Source organism: Alosa pseudoharengus, unplaced genomic scaffold (assembly GCF_046254945.1).
Source record: "Alosa pseudoharengus isolate Yale_2024_CS ecotype anadromous, Long Island Sound unplaced genomic scaffold, YU_APseudo_1.1 YU_APseudo_1.1_scf_4, whole genome shotgun sequence".
NCBI classification, from domain to species: domain Eukaryota; kingdom Metazoa; phylum Chordata; class Actinopteri; order Clupeiformes; family Clupeidae; genus Alosa; species Alosa pseudoharengus.
Window position 1 is genome coordinate 15,047,563 of NW_027468774.1, and position 17,438 is coordinate 15,065,000.

The 17,438-nt window shown below is 39.0% G+C and overlaps 2 protein-coding genes across 2 annotated transcripts; one reads left to right on the plus strand and one right to left on the minus strand.

The window, feature by feature from the left end:
- Positions 1-655: 655 nt before the first annotated feature.
- snn (stannin) lies at positions 656-3,664 on the minus strand. Its single transcript, XM_076264956.1, has 2 exons — positions 3,321-3,664; positions 656-2,621 (listed from the first exon to the last, which is right to left on the minus strand). The coding sequence occupies exon 2, from the start codon at positions 2,514-2,516 to the stop codon at positions 2,253-2,255; it is 264 nt and encodes an 87-aa protein (XP_076121071.1). The 5' UTR covers positions 2,517-2,621; positions 3,321-3,664; the 3' UTR covers positions 656-2,252.
- Positions 3,665-4,318: 654 nt separating this feature from the next.
- Positions 4,319-13,415, plus strand: litaf (lipopolysaccharide-induced TNF factor). Its single transcript, XM_076264955.1, has 4 exons — positions 4,319-4,465; positions 9,433-9,682; positions 10,307-10,463; positions 10,715-13,415. The coding sequence occupies exons 2-4, from the start codon at positions 9,448-9,450 to the stop codon at positions 10,821-10,823; spliced, it is 501 nt and encodes a 166-aa protein (XP_076121070.1). The 5' UTR covers positions 4,319-4,465; positions 9,433-9,447; the 3' UTR covers positions 10,824-13,415.
- Positions 13,416-17,438: the final 4,023 nt, after the last annotated feature.

The window sequence follows — 17,438 nt, forward strand, 5'->3', positions numbered from 1 at the left end:
CAGAATTGGTGTATATCTGGTTATTAGCTTTACTGCTTGTTTGAGTAGTTGTGGCTAGCCCAACTTTGTTTATTCAATGCCCATTTATTAATCTCCCACTCTAAAAAAGTAAAAGATTCTTGAATGCGGCGGCTCTAAAATAATCGGTCAGTATATTGTACCATTCATTAATGAGTCATGGAAATCCAAGCTTTTTTGTCAGGGAAAAGTCATTTTGACTTTAAGTGGAAACCCTGAATAATACACACTAACTCTGACATTGTGAGGTTGCCACTGCATATGACTAAGAACATAATGAATGTGCATGAATCTGCAGGCAGTTAAAATACTCAAGGTCAGTATTATGCCTGTATTTTAGGAATGATGCATTCCAAGTCCTGACTCCGGTAGATTTACAGATTGAGTAAATATCTATCCTGGTTCCCTTAGCTAAGCTAATAATTTCCCCTGTCGTTCCAAGAAAGTGCCTATTTTCACAAGGGCTACACAATTGGTTGCCTGTTGAAATCGCCTATAACAACAAATCCTTTCAGTCTCCACCCCTGATTCTCAACCTCCCTTTCTGAGCGTGTGTGATTTGTATTTAATGTGGGCACTACACGTACAGCTTTAGTTCACAACAGTCATAGGGAAATAATTAATTATGTGGCCAATATTTGAGCAAATGTTGTCTTTAATATTTGTTGAGAGGTTTAAACATTGGGAGCATTGAAGATGAGTTACATTAGGGTGGACTGCATCTCAAAACATGCAAACAGAACATGCCTTTTACTGACCGCAATGTTGGATTCAGGATGCTCCACTGTTTCTATACACCAACAGTTATAACAATCCAAAGTGTTCTTGTAACAGGTTCCCATGGACATCATCCTCAACGTATGGATTTATTGAATATTTATGTATTTGGCTTGCAAATCGTTTTCTAGACACAAGCAGTGTTTGAAAATAACATTTCCTTTCAAATGAGATCTATACACAAAGTTGTCATATAAAAATAAATTTTTGACAGGCTTACAAGTAGCAAACTTCTATCAAGAATATTTAAACGTCTTTCAGATTGACAGTTAAGAGTTGCACTTTGACAAAATACAGGCTGGAAGTGGGACACATGGGCATTTTACAGTTACAGTATATAGCAGTACAGAAAGCGATTAACAGTCATACAATTGTATTCTATCTGCAAAAATTTAATCTTCCATTACAACTCTGAGTTTGTTCAACCACAGAAGTAGCTTTGCCTTCAGGAAGCTCCTTGGTGTAAAATCTACACCTTGACATTCCTTTCATTGGCACAAGAGACTTTTGTGGACTCATTTTGTCCCACCTTCTGAAGATACTGACAGTTGACTACTGCTCTTTCACTGAAGCATATTATTGGTTGAATATATACACAACGCCCAGTGAAAGGGTTTAAGGATATCTGAAAACATGTCAAGATATTACATTGTTTCATATCAAGAGTGATGGCACTGATTTGAAGAACAGCAATGGAAAAGCACAGAAAAGTCTGGGATGACAATTACCACTCGCTAGCTTGATTCCCCTGTACAACGCAAACTACAGTAACAAACTATTTTTTCTGTCATCGAATGCAAGATTTGTCAAATTATGTAGAAATTTTTAACAAATTTCTCTTATTTAGCGAGCACATTTGACATAATATTGAACAAAAACAATGCATGGTTCAAGATAGTCACAGTTTTCATTGATTCTGAACAGAAGCCACTGGGGAACACTGCTGTAAATACTGCTGCTTTTGTTTGGTCACAGCAAAGCCAGAGCCAGCTCTGGGAATGCGCTCTGGTTTCAAACAAGCACATTATGCCTGATTTGACAGAGCTCTCGTAAATTAAATGCAAGGAAATAAAAGTAAACAACAAAAACATAATGCCATCTTCTTTCATGCCAAGTAGTACAAACAAGGGCTTGGTACCTGGCAATAACATATTCACACTGAAAATCACACCTTTTGGCAAATAAATCATTACAACACAATACTTATGTACAACTTCACATTATGATAGGCTCAACAGGGACAATGGACTTATAATGAAGGGGGGACAACCCTCAGATTGTCCACTGACGTATAGAGGAGTTGTATGGTGGACAATGCATGCATGCATTGATTTCATCCTTCATAGGAGGCTGGGGCTGACAAGATGTAGCTTACTGTGGAAGGCAGGCCCAAATGCATATGGTGTGGTCCTTACATGGTCTCATTCACAGGCAGCTATGGAGGAGCCTGGAGCAAGTTAGCCATGGCTCTCTGTGCCGTTAGGGGTCAGCCTTGTCTTGTGCTCAACACGTGGGCCCCTGGCCGAGTACTGTACCAGCAGGAAGGGCTCCTTGGTCTCTCCCTCGCCCACTATACTCTCCTCATCCTCAGACTGGCTCATGCGCTGCAAGCGCAAGTAGCACCAACAGCCAAAGATCAGAGCACCCAGGGCTGCCACTGCAATAAGGATCACTATCACCGTAACCACCCCAGTGGTGGGGCTATGGTCCATTATAGACATTTTAGTCTGTGCAACCTATTGAAGTTACAGTAAAGACAGTCTTAATGACAGGCGTCTAGTCTGTAAGATCTCTTTGACTCGTTTTCACACCTCTGTCTTTGGCACCTATGAAGAGAAAGAATGCATGTAAGAAAAACTTCACAGAGCATATGTGGACGTCGTACTTCTCCAAGAGTCGATCTATACTCGCAGAGCAGCCGCCAAGAAAGGAACATCACAACTGCTGATGTGTAAGGCAATTCTACTGAATGTTATTAAGACACATTTTAGACAAGGGATAGATATGTCTGCATGATACGGCCAATTCGGATTCGGACCAATTCAGATTGTTTGACAATCAATCAGTGGAATCATAATCGAAGCTATAGCTTACAGTATGCAGCTGAACTCACAGACAATAAATTATGTCTATACCTCAACTGCATAAGTGTATGAAGCAAACATTACCGGGAAATACCCTCGAGCAACCTTGCTTCCTCAATCATCGACAAGCCAAATACGTACCATGCCCCTGCCTCCTTAATTCTACATTTCCATGCCACTCATGACTGACTACGTTGAAAAATGCAAAATACAAAAAATAAAATTATGTATGGGTTGGTTTTCTATCCGTCCGACAATATGTTACAGAGGGAACAGTTAGTTGAGTAGGCTAGGCGATGGCTAACTGATGCTCTGTATAAACTACAAAATTGACTAATTAACACCAGAGAGGGACACTAAAATGGTATGCACAATAACAATGTAGCAAGACACAAAATATCCATCTGCCTCTTGTGAGGTGAAATAATTGATAACGCTTACCATTTTCTCTCAAGAGACGTGTTATGGGCGTTTTCGGACTCGGAAATTTCCCGTCAAAGGTGCACCACTGTATGATTTGCCAGCAAGAACACATTAAATCCGTTATGTTTTAGCTGTATATCCATAATTATGCATGCCACAAATACCGCAAATTATTCTGATAATCCCCATTATCCTCCTCCACAGTATAGGGCCTAGACGTGCACACACCATAGGCACAAACACACCTTCAGCAAGATGTCCACATGAAAAAGCTGAAACCCAACAGGAAATGAGATCAGTAAATATATATCCAATCATGTAAGTCGATGAGTCCATAGTAAGAAAATGTGTTTGGTTGACAGTCTTGAGTTTATATGCAATTTATTTTTTCACCATTCTTCTGCTGTCGTTGTAGGTCTATAGCCTACGTGTTTTTTTGTTGTTTTTTTGCATTTGGAACATAGCTACCCTCAGAAGAAAACATATGGACAGCCAACGCAGGGTGTCAGTCGTGTCAGCATGATGTCTCAGATTTATTAAATAGGCCTAATATAAATTCTGCTAGGGAGCAAGGGTATTTGGACTCCAAACTCCTCAAAGAGTAATGTATCCAATAAATCCCGATATAACAGGATTAACATTAGTAACTACAGAAACCACATCATTAGCTACAGCCCATGTTTCCCAAACACCGGCTGTAGCCTACCCATAGACAGGTTGACACTATTATTTGGGGAAGATATTGATGTGTGGTGTGGTGTAGAGGAATGGGATTGTGACGCCACACGAAGCGTGAACATGGCACGCATCTACACAGACGGATAGGCCTACATAATTGCTCTGAATATTTTTTGGATGACATGAGTCAGCGTCAAAGTTTTAGTGGGTGAGGTGGTTACACTGAAAATGGAATGTAGCTTACTGCACCAAATGTTAGGCAAAATGTAGCCGAATGAAATCACAGAGATCGCTTTGATGCAGTGACGCACACAGTCATCCCCACGTGATTAAACATTTTTACCATTTTTGTCAAATCGAAAGTAAGCGAACAGGAAGTCAGAGAACTAATGGAAAATTGAAATTTAGATTAGGCTACTTGAGGAGTGACGGTAGGCTCATCGACTACAAAAAGGCGATTTTTACTGGGGATATAATTCTACTGTGTAAGTATGGACACATTAGATGTATGGTCAAAGATTGTGGTTACGTCTCCCTCCCTAAAGGCTAGCCTGTGCTGACTTAGCTTTACCTAATGAGAAAGTTCGTATCCAGGATGGCTATCGACATTTTCCATACAGTAAAAGGTTGTTAGGGAGTCAGCTAACGTTAATTATCTAACTAGAAGCTAGCACGTTAAAGAAATGTGCTAATGGCTAATGTTAGTTTTTACGTACGTCTTCTGAAGGACATGGGAAGTTTTCGGTAACAAGTTATAACGTTAACATTAATTTAACAAGTCTTAATACCATGACAATGATATTATTTCGTTATTAGTTATCTTTCTAAAGTTAGCTAGGCCTACACTTCACAACGTTGCTTCCAATCAATCAAAATCAAGATAAGTTACGTTTGCCGTTGCTGAATTCTAGCTACTGTATCTAAACGTTGTTTGTATGGTAGCCTACCCAATTCCCGACGCGGATGTTCGCGTTTTTGTTTTATTTTCGCAAACGCCTTTGTCCAAAACAACGCACATTATATTTTAAGCAAGGATCAAACAAAACCAGACAATTGACAAACCACCCTACTTGGCTGCTACAAGTGTTGACACCAGGACTTTGTGGGCAGCAGCGGAACGCATGCTGTCAGAAGTGCAAACAAAAAGTGCATTCGGCTAGGCTACCATTGAGATTACATGGATAGGAGCTGGCTCAAAGGTTAAAGGATATGCAGAATATGTGTTCACTTCTGGCATCTTGGCTACAGTAATGGCAACTGGGAAGTGGTAGAATTATTGAGGGGGGGGGGGGGGGGGTAGGCTACGTTTCCAACGTTTTGACGTCACTCGATATACACTACGATGTAATGTACTAATCTTTACTTTAATTTACCCCTGAAAACATTCACATTAAGTGTTTTGGACAAATGCGTTTGCGAAAATAAAACAAAAACGCGAACATCCGCGTCGGGAATTGGGTAGGCTACCATGCAAACAACGTTTAGATACGGTAGCTAGAATTCAGCAACGGCAAACGTAATTTGTAAAACAGGGCCTTCATTTGACCTTAAATGGCATTTTAACCTGATCTGGGTTGGGACACTGTTCCCACCTAGTTTGGCCCACCATCAAATGCTTGACCTCTTTAAAGCTCCAACCCTGTAGTTTCTTAGGAAATAATCAGAATAATTGTGTGAAGTACTGGCACAGAGTTATAGAGGCTAGAATATTGTTTTTTTCTTTCTGCTGGACAACAAGCATCTCTGAACTGACCACATTTCCGCCCTCTAGGTCACTTGATATGACTTCAGAAACACAACTGAGCCCTAGCACCAGAGGGGTATTTCACAAAACCTAGATAAGGGATTAAGCTGGGATTTTTAGGTTATCCTGGATAAATTTAGCCTTGACTTGGTTTCACAAAAGAGATATGGCACATAAATTACCATGGGGATTTATTCTCTGCACCTAGCCTGGTCCTGACCAGGCTAACAGCCAAGCTAAGTTAATTCTAATGGTAATTATGTGGTCTTATTGGTTCAGTTAGCTGTCATTCACATCAGACCTCCGTGCTAAGTTTAATAAGGAGCTTTATTCCATTTATAAACTATTTGCTAAATGTATTTGCTCGCAAAACAAAACAGATTGTCTGCCTACTAACATATGGTTATTATTTTAATTGTGATAGCCTTATAATTATTAACATAGGCCTAGGTACTCATTGTTTGCTTATTTTATTGATAGACATTTGATGAATAGCCTACTGTAGTTGATTAGAAGTGGAAGGGCAAGTTTTCGAAGGTATTTTTAATAGAGATGCACCGATATGGAATTTTAGGGCCGATAACCGATATTTATTGGTTTGTTGTGGCCGATACCAATACGATAACCGATAATATTACTCTTGAAACAAATTGTGAAAAGTGATTTGGGGAAAGCATTTAATAAGCATAATTTTATTGCAGTAATTTTACCTACCACCAAACGATGGACAGAACTCATAATAGTCCTCAATATTACAGCAGTCAACATAACAGTAGCCTAGCCCTACAGTATGTGTGGCTCCTTTAAGTGAACCTGACGTCAGTGAATTGCGAGTGAGTGGCTAGAGAGTATGAATCGTTTTCATTTAGGACTAAACACTCATAAACGGCTCAGCTGGGAATAAGCTACAGTATAGCGACCAAATCAGAGTTTGTGAGGGAAACTTAGGTTTAGTTTCAACTGCAGGTAACTGAATAAAGCTGCAACTCCTCAGACTGTATCTTATGTCCGTCTACTCTGTTGCGCACAACCTGCTGCAGCAGAAATGAAAGGGGTTAGCCCCGAAGGTTTTAATAACTTATTATGATGACATGTCTGGAACTGAAGCAGGAATGGTTAGCATATTTCTAGGTAATAATACAAAACCCAAGCTAAAGTAATGCAAATATAATACTAAAACACAACTTAGAACTAGGCCTACTTACTCGTCCCACTAACGAGTTTGTTTATTTGTTTCCCCGACCAGCGCGGTAAAGTGCAAACACATCAGCACAAGACGACTCTAGATAGGGCTGAGCTCCGCTGGTAAGGTTAAATGGCGGATCATTCACGAGAGGATTTTGAGATGCACAGATTCCCAAATGAACGCATATCCACAGATTTTGTTAGAGTGGTGAAATACATTCACACCGCTGACATTATATTGAGGAAAAATAGCCAACCAAGCTCAGTGTAGCCAGACGGACCTTACCTAGGCCTAAATTAGCACTTTAAAAAATATCGGCGCAAATTATCGGCCAGAATTCTGTTATCGGACCGAAAATAATATTTTCATTTTTTCACTTATCGGCCAATAATATATCTATCGGCTGCCGATATATCGTGCATCCCTAATTTTTAACTATAATATTAAGGTATATCATACTATGTGCATCTTTGCAGTGGCAAGCGCTTTCTTAATGATGCTGCGTGCTGAGACAAGGAATCACTCACACATGGGTGCATACGTAAATTTGCATTCAGTTGATCTACCACGCCTACTTCTGCTGTTTTACAGAAATAGCCATGATTCCCCATTCCAAAAAGGATAACTTTACTTCATTGTTAGTCTATATCAAAAGCAGTTGTTCACTTTGTGTGGATGACGCTATTTTCCGCGTCTTTTTTATTCCAACCGTGGGCACTTTGGAGCAGAAAAGAGAACGCGCACACATTAGTGAAATGAGTTGAGCTAGGATGACCAGACAACGCTATGTCAAACCTCGCTTTATCACTTATCTTGGATGTCTTAATTCTGCCTTTGTGAAATACCCCTCTGGTCTTGTAAAGCTGTGTGCAAAAGTAGATCAATATATAATTAAATATGAGTACTTTAGACCAGTGGTCCCCAAACTTTTTCTTCCGAGGGCCAGCTCACTATTCCTGGCTCTAAGAAAGGGCCAGAGACTCTAAGTATATATGTATATAGTATCAGTAACCATAAATAGCTTAGTGCTGTGAACAACAGCAGTGTACCTTAGTTAAATATTCCATTACATTTAATCATAGGCTACTGCAATTTAGTACAATTAGCTGTGTTTATGTTGCCATCATGTCATATCAGTGTAAAATGTAGCTCAAATGAAATAATATTAATAAAAAAACTTTTCCCAAAAGCATTCCCAAAAGTATTAGCAGGGAGTCCCAAAAGTATTTTATTAAAAAAATGTGTGAACTCTGAACTCTGTGTCTTTGCATACACAGCTCAAGTTGTGAACAAGCAATATCCTACAAATAATTTAAAGTTCTCAAACTATGAGAGTTTTATGAAGTGCTGGCAAAAACATCTGAAATGACCACCATTCTAACTTTCACTCACCTGATGAGAACTCTGGGAAATAATTATCCCAGAAAGTCCCAGAAATATGACTTGAATAGAAGTTAGTTATTAACAATTAATTGAGAAACTTCTAGGATACTTTGAGCACTGATGCAGTCAGCATAGGCCTCTTATATTGATTGCAGGTAGGCCTACATTTCATTCCGTTTTCAATGGCAAACGCGAAACAGCGCCAAAACAACCACCAGTGGACAAAAAGAGTATTACATGTGTACTCGCCATAGAGAATAAATGGGGGAAATTACGGACTTTATAGTTTGACGATGTCGTACTCCCGTGCGGGCCAGATACATGTTTTGGGTGGCCACCCAAAATGAGGTGGCGGGCCGTAGTTTGGGGACCACTGCTTTAGACCATTATTTGCCAAGGTATGCTCATGCGTTTTGTAAAATGCCCAATTGTAGATTATTTGAATTGTATGTCAGGGGTTCGGATATAGAATGACTACACAAAATATGGAATAATTACACAAAAGTTGGTTCAATGGGTGTGTATAAGATGGACTATACATCTGCATAACTAATATTGGATAAACAACATAAATATTTAATTTCTATAGATTCCTGTGACTATTTTAAGACTCGATATGCTGCATCTACTTATTGCTAAGGGATATACACTGCAGCTAGAAGTTAGGGAAGCACCAAAGGCGAAGGAGGGGGAGGAGGGCATTTTTGACTAAATTTAATTGAGACATAGTAAGATTAATCTGACAATGTAAATCATTATATAGATTGTACATGAAAAAGGTTGTCATGTTTGGATTCCCAAGAGTCCAAGCTTAGCAATATGGTGCATACAATTGATTTAGAATGTTGGGGGGAGGGGAGTAGGTGTGCCGTAAAAGGCCACCTGTCTCTTAATAGGTTTTAAGGTGGGACCCCTTAATCTACATTTAAGGTGTCAAGTCAGGAGTTCCTTTTTCTTGTTGTGATTAAGGAGGTAATTAAAGACCTTATCTAAATTTTATTTTAAGGTGTTAATCAGGAATCACCCAGAAGCTCGGGGAGAGCCATAGACATTACAGTAACTTTACAGTTGTTTTGGTGTGATCTCTAAAGGGGTGTGGCCCGACTGAACATATGTACAACACGTGCCTCTGTTCACAGAATTCCAGACGGGTCATGGCAAGCGCACCTCCAATGGAGCCAAACTACTTCGGCCAGCCCCAGCCTCCAACATATGAAGAGACTATAACTGGTCCTGTGTATACCTATAGTCCCACACCCCCTCCTCCTGTCTATGACAAAATGCCCCAACCAGCTTATCCACCACCTTTTACACAACCAGCATATCCACCTCAGGCATACCAACAGATGCACCCACAACAGTCAAATGCAGCAGGAACATCAGCTGTAGGTAATATCACATTAGGATTCATACTTTCTGCACAGTTCAGTTGACCTAAAAAGTCTATCATGGCAGTCAGACGTGCATGTGGATCGTGGACCACATACTAATATGGTTTTGCATATGAACATGATGTGGTCAAATTTAAGGCTTAAAATTACATTGAATGGATGAACGCAGTCTTTAACCTTGTTCTCTGATCTTAACAAAGAAGGTATGCTACTTTGGTCTGTGAAAAACATGTCCAGATGCTTTTTACAAGCCCTTTTACAACCCTATAATTAGTCTGGGTCATGTCAAAGTCAGACATTTGTGTACTAAGGAGGAAACATTTTTGTTATATTTGGGGGACTAGCTTGCTCCACATTGTTTCCGGTTAAGAACTCGGGCTGTGTTCAAAGACCTTTTTATTTTTATGGTGTACTCACAGAAGGAAGAGGTAGCGGAAGATATAGATATATTAGCTGAATGTGCCAAAAAGTGTTTATTGGTTAGAAATCATAGCAATCTCTGCATATTTACAGCAAGAGTACTCAGACTGGCTGACAACACTGTTATTAATCCTGACAGCAGTTTCTTGAACAAACAACCAAAAAACCCAAACATTTCACCTGTCACCTGCTCTCTCTCCAGTGAGCGTCCAGACCGTTTATGTCCAACCACGTATGGTTTTTGGAGATTTTCCAGTACACGTCCACTGCCCTGTATGTGCCCAAATGGTCCTCTCTCGTCTCTGCCACAGCAATGGAGTCCTGACTTGGCTAACCTGCTTCAGCCTCAGCCTTGTAGGGTAAGTTAGCTGTAATTTACATTTTGTTGTGTGACTAAAATGTAAATGTCCATGCTATAAACTGAACACCAGTTAGTAGTTAGCAGACAATAAATAGACCAGACAATACAATTCATTAACCTACCGAGATGTTTTGTAAATACACATTTACATAGGTCAAGTAACTAGACTATTTCTTGAAGCATATCAAATAACCATATTCACTGGAAATCTTTTTTCTCTGTGTATAAAATGTATGTCCCCTTGGCCAGTTGCATTTATGGATGCTGCTTGATTCCGTTCTGTGTGGACGGCATGAAAGATGTGAAACACATGTGCCCCAACTGCAATTCTTTGCTGGGAGTCTACAAGCGGCTGTGATGTTCATTCTTGCTGACAACTGTGTATAAAATATTTTGATCCCGTTTAAACACATTTGTACATATTATATTAAGGCTGGAGCTTTATTTCTTCTTTAGGGGTCTCCAAAAAGGATTTTTATATTTGTTTATATTACGTCTTTTCAGCAGATAGTGCTATGTTTGTTCATATTTTACAAGTTGGAGAATAAAGGTGGAGGTGGTTTTCTCTTGTAAGTGCCTTGTCAGAATGACAGTCGTAGAATAAAATACATTGGTTGTAATGAAAGGACATAACAGAAAGAGCTTTAGCAGATAGGAGGGCCGAATTGCCCTTTGTTGTGACTGAGGGATGGTTGTCTTTTGTCATTGTATTCAGAGAAAATTGGAATATTATTCTTTCTTCCCTTCCAATGATCACCTACCTAATCATATTACATAGTGGGGTACTATTTGTGATCCATAAATGTCAATATGTTGGTCAAAAACCCCTCAACATGTGTTGGAGAAACAGTGTGCTTGAACAGTGTCAATAGCCTACTTAATCAGTTACTTGGAAGAGATCATGCAAGTACTGTCAAAATGGACAGAACCTTAATTAAGCAATATGTTAGGATTGGATAGGTTGGTAAAGGATATTGCCACAGCTGTAATCCAACCATAGTCTGAGGTCAAGTGCTTAACCCTTAGAACCCGATTGACGCAAAGTGCGTCAAAAAACACACCCCTTCTTCTCTGTTACATTGCTCTGGAACGGTTCATCGCAGCGAGATGAAACCTTTATTGCACGACAGAGCAGAAGTGGGGCTTTCCAAGGAGACTACACACTTGTCTGTACGATCAAGTATGAAAATTAAAAAAATCATGAAATTAAATCAAATTGCATCATATTTACAGTCTATACTTCTCTGCGTTCACCTGCACACACATTACTCTAGTTTGAATTACTCGCGAACCCGTGATCACATCGATATGGCAAGCATATCAGATGAAAGAGGAGACACGGGGCTATCCATTGGTACCATGTTTATCGATCCTTCGGGCTTATAAAACCAGACGAAGTGACTGCAAAATAATAACTTCATGTACACAAACCAACGCTGCACACTCATTACTCTCGTTTGAATTACTGGCGGACCCGTGATCGCATAGATATGCCACGCATGTCAGATGAAAGAGGAGACTCGGAGCTATCATTTGATACCATGTACATCCTTCTGGGTTATAAAACAGACGAAGTGACAGCAAAATAATAACTTCATATAGCTGGACTTACCCCCCGTTTTTGTCTGTTCTTGTGGCAAAGCATGTTTATAATCCAATGCTATCATGTGTTTCTCTATGGCAAAGCATGTTCATATTCCGGTTTTGAGATCCTAGCAAATTCCTGCATGGCATCCAATTCAAGGCATACATTGCATCCCAATTTGTTCAACAAATAAACACCTTTTTTGCCTTTACTTTGTTCATGGCAATGCAGTAAAAAGTTGAGAATTATGACAGCATACACACAGGCAGGCAGGCTAACACGTAACCTCGGGTCAAGTCAGGTCAGATCAGTTCGTGTCACAGATATGGAGCTCAGAAAGGTCACTATAAAAAATGGCATTTATTTCCGTAAATCACACAGCAAATATTTCTGTAAATTGCTCAGCCCCAGAGTATCCCTCCAACATGGCAATTATATTGCCCGATTCAGGACAGTCTGCCCTACAACCACATGAAATGCATGTAGAGCTGTGAGCTTGCTGTGGTGAGATACATGTCGAAATATAAGAATTTTTATAATACACTTTTTAAATTTTAATTCTTTAAAAATCTAAATAAAATCAATGCTAGTATTAATACATGAAATGATGGCAGATCTGGATAGCATAGACTCTCCTGAAAAAAACAATATATAATATATGTGTGTGGCACTTACAATGACCAGAATAAATCCTTATGAATAAAGGTAGTGAAAATGCCCTAAAAACAGCTTAGGGTTCTAAGGGTTAAGATAACTAGGAAGATAATTTACTCTTTTGATGTATGGTGTCTAGGTAAATGCCAGTTAGATACCAGAACAAATAAAATAGAATTGTGCAGAAAACATATTTCAGCACAATATTTTTAAAATCTGGATCATTTTTTGTGGTAATTCATGCCTGAGGGCAAGGGCTAGACAAGAGTATGGAGTAAGTAAGAAGAAATAATTAGCCATATCAGTTTGCCATGCCATATATGTTACTGTCTGATTCGCTATTTTTTATTTTTAAGTCACTTAATGAACATAATCATATTTTATTATTACAATTATTACAAAGTTGTATTACTAAACTGATACTGTATTACTACTGTTATTGTAATGTGTCGCTTTGGATATGCTCCAGTAAATGCCTAACTTACATGTATCAGTGTTTCTCTAAACAATGCATAATGTGCCTTTTTACAGTGTACACTATTCTATACATTATTCATATAGTCTGTTTCCAAATCATGTTATTGTATATTCACATACATTTCTTAATATACCATAGATGTCTGTCTGATGTATCACTTAGGCTATATATTATTTTGTGGAGAATGTCAAATATAAAATTATGATTAAATGAAAGAACACATAAAAACTCAAGATGCATATAATTAAGTATTTGTTTATTATTATTAAATTATTTTGACAATGTAAACAATGTTGCCATTTATATCTTGACCAACAGCACCAGAATGGCTTGAGGGTTAATGGACCCCCCCCCCCCCCCCTTTTGTTTTATTGCCTTGACTTGACTTGCCATAATATATTAAACTGTTTGCGTAACACAACTGCACACACATGAAAAAAGGTACAAAGCAAACAGACGACTTGACAACCAAGATACATTTCAGGGTAAAGTTTGCTGCAAGTCCTCCACTTCATATTTCCACAATCTTTTATGAATCAAAGAATTATCAGAAAGGTCGGCCATTTTTACTGCCCGAAGCACAGGTTCTGGGCTATGCGTTTGGACTTGACCCATGACCATGACATATTTACCTGTAAGTAAAATGAACAGGTTAAGATATTTAGTTAAGTTTTAAACGTCTCTGGTTTGTAAACCACTAGGCCCCTTGATAATTAGTGTTCTGTGTAAACTAAATGCAATACGGAGTTTAGATAGCCACTTACCGTGAATTAAACATGGCTTTCCCTTAGGTATGTTATTAACACCACCAACAACAAAGTTACCAGTCTCGTCCAAGAGAACAATTGTGTTGCGATCTGGCTGAACTTCGACCACAGTCCCTTGCATCCATACGATAGATACTACGAGGGAGTTTTCCTTCCCTTGACCAACTCTCTTTATACTGAATTCGGACTTTCCATTTGAACCAATACGAATTTTACCATCTCGAAGCTGTCCAGAAAGCACTTTCACAGGGGGACTTCGTGTTTTATCCAAAACTCCTGTCTCGGGTGACGTTAGTGCCATTTCATAATAGGGCCTATCTATCATTTATGTTCCCGCGTCTCCAGTCTTTTTCTTCTTCTGTTTCTGCCGACTGACTCTACTTCTTCTGCTACTGTGACTTTTACTGGCAGTTTGCAAACAAAGTGCATCACCGCCATCTTCTGGACCGAGGTGTGAACTCATTCTTCTTCTTCTATTAGGTTTTACGGCAGCTGGCATCCACAATGTTGCATTGCTGCCTCCTGCTGGACTAATGCTCTACAAAATTAAATTCTCCCATACAGCCCAGTATCAGATAAAAACGAAGTGGCGCTTTCCCTTTACACTTGAGCCCACATCAAGCACACTTTTTAGTGACACTTCCTTCAGCCCACACCGCTGTGAACTCATTGGGATGTCAGTGCTACTGTATACAAAACAAAATAAAGAAAAAATAAAACAACAAAACTAAATCTGTTTGCAAGCTGTGTGCTATAGGTCTTCTATTTTGTGTTAACCTAGTTCTTCTCTTTTTCCAGAGTATATCTAGGCTAGGCCTGCGTGTCAAAAGTAAAAAGTCAAAAGTACATTTTCCACTTTTCCGTAGACATAGCCTTATCCAGTCGGATGTTTTTATAAGCTGCTATTTAAACTTGTGTGCCCTATTCTTCTGGATCTTCTCCAACACATATCCTCTACATACTTACAGCACACTGCCCCACCTACCCACACACACACTACACACACACACACACACACAGTCACTGCTCCAATCCCCTCCCGCCCACACACACATCTGCACTGTCATCACTCACATACATCATACATACAGTACTCTGCTTGCAATAGTAAGTCCCTTCACTATACTTGCAGTACACTGCCCCCCCCCCCTCCCCTACATACACAGCACATTATTTCATCAGGAAGCTTCTCGAACAGACATATTGCACACTGCCCTCTCCCCACATGCACAGCACACTATTCCATCTCCCTTGTCATCCCCCCAACACACACACCAAGACCCCTGGCAGTTGGGTTAGCCCCTTGAGCCGTGGATCTGCCCAAGGTTTCTTAAGGGAGTTTTTCCTTGCCCCTGTTGCTCTTGGATGCTCCTTGTTGGTGCCCCCCCCCCATCCCAATCCTCCCCCACCTTTCTTATGCAGCCCTTGCCACTTAATCTACTAAACCCCCCCCCCATAAATGCACAAATAGGCTGACACCAGACATAATTTCACTGCATTTCTTACATCCAGTAACTATATGCATGTGACAATAAACTTCCTTGTATTCTCAGCCTTGTGAACATTTCTTCCTGCCGTCTCAGACTGTTCTTTCCACTTTCTCCTCCCAATCCCTGATGTAGGCTACCCTGACACATTTTGTTAGTATCTAATTATACTAATTTATGATTTGCTAATGCTTGATTTGCTAATGCTTTATGATTTGCTAATAGCATGATTTGCTATGTGCTCTTAAGGGCTTCTTTTGCTAACTTATCCACCATTTCATTTTCCTCAACATCTACATGTGCTGGAACCCATGCAAGTGAACTGTACTCATAAACTTTTTGTTGACTTAATCTAAAATGTATTGATTTATTTCATCTAAAAGGTATGGAACCCTGGAGGGGTCACTGCAAGATATTTTTTGGTATATAGAAATCGTGAACTCATTCGTGCACACATATACGATTTACTAAATTGTGCGCACTTTTTACTAAATAGTGCACTCATTTTACTAAATTGTGCTCTCAATTTAGTAAATCGTGCACATATTTTACTAAATTGTGAGCACAATTTACTAAATCGTGTACTCATTTTACTATTTACTCATTATTCATTTTTGTAAAATGAGTGCACAATTTAGTAAACCGTGCGCACAATTTAGTAAAACGTAAATAAAACAGAAGACTGAGAGGTGAACTGAAGTTGTTTTTTGGATGTTAACATTGTATTTAGGGATGAAGACAACTGTCTTATTGGATCTTTGGATGTATCTGTCTATATTGTGTCATTGTGATTTCTGTATACTGTTGGGCATTTTCATGCCTCTATTTACAGTTTCTTTTGTTTCCATATTTAGTATAGAAAGCAGAATAATCAGGTTGGGATTGGCAGTCATACTTGTTGTTTTGCAGCATGCAATAGTCCCCTAGCCCCATTTATTTGGCCTCTTTGTCAAGACTCCATCCAAAGCTACTGATCTTAGTAGCCTACGGCCATACTCCCAACACTCTTCAAGCACCTTTTTTGCTATAGGTGCATTACTTCATGCCCAAAGAAGTTTAGTTTTAGCCAATATGACATTGTTACTTTTAGCCAGTTGATCTTTAATGGCGTCTCTCCTACTTCCACTTGCAATGAAGCTACAGGTGGCTTTCTGAAAGATCCACAACACACATGTAGGGCTTTAGCCTACACCCTATCCAACCTGTCAATGTGGTTTTAGCTGCAGAACTCAATGCGTGTAACCATGGAAAAATGAAACAAATTAAAGCAATATTCTTTTCAGTGATTAACCTAATGCCCCCCAACTATCGTGATAAAAGTACATGCCTTTCTTACATTTATCCATTGAGTTTAGTGTTAAACTATACTCCTATCTTATGGTACTCTCTTGCTTGAGTGACTGTTCATATGCAGTTTATAGAATCTGCCCGATTTTAGGGTTCAAGGTGTCTTTATTATCCCCGAGGGGCAATTTTTTATGCAGCCAGCAGAGAGTAAATACTCTAAACCCGAACTAGTTGCCATTACTAGAAAATTACGTGGAAACCGATTGCCTTAAACCATTCTAGTTTTTACAAAACATAAAACTAAACAGGTTTAGTTGTGTCAACTAATAACCTTATGTTGATGCTGTAACAAATTAGCTTATTCTTTACTCAAAATCTTTAGTTCACTTAAATTATTGTTTCAGAAGTTGCAGTTGTATAAAATAACTATAAGTTAAAATGCATGTTAAAAATCTCATTAAAATATGAACTAATCTAAGTTCTGTAGATATTTTTGTTTTATTTTAAGATTAGGCTAGGCCTACTGTATTCATTTAATTGTTTTATTAAAAGTTGAAGAAAAATTCATCATAATGTATAGGAATGCCTTTTATTATTGATAAAACATGAACAAACAACATTCAAACTCAAATATTCCACATCCACTATATTTTAAAGATGAGAACCTATAAAAAAAGAACAAAGAAAACAAACGTTTAGTTCATGTTCATTTACT

Bases quoted from the DNA above. Each gene is read 5' to 3' on its own strand.
- snn (XM_076264956.1), bottom strand. From the start codon at position 2,516: ATGTCTATAATGGACCATAGCCCCACCACTGGGGTGGTTACGGTGATA.
- litaf (XM_076264955.1), top strand. From the start codon at position 9,448: ATGGCAAGCGCACCTCCAATGGAGCCAAACTACTTCGGCCAGCCCCAG. The intron at 9,683-10,306 runs GTAATATCACAT...CTCTCTCTCCAG, and splicing joins AGCAGGAACATCAGCTGTAG to TGAGCGTCCAGACCGTTTAT. The intron at 10,464-10,714 runs GTAAGTTAGCTG...CCCCTTGGCCAG, and splicing joins TTCAGCCTCAGCCTTGTAGG to TTGCATTTATGGATGCTGCT.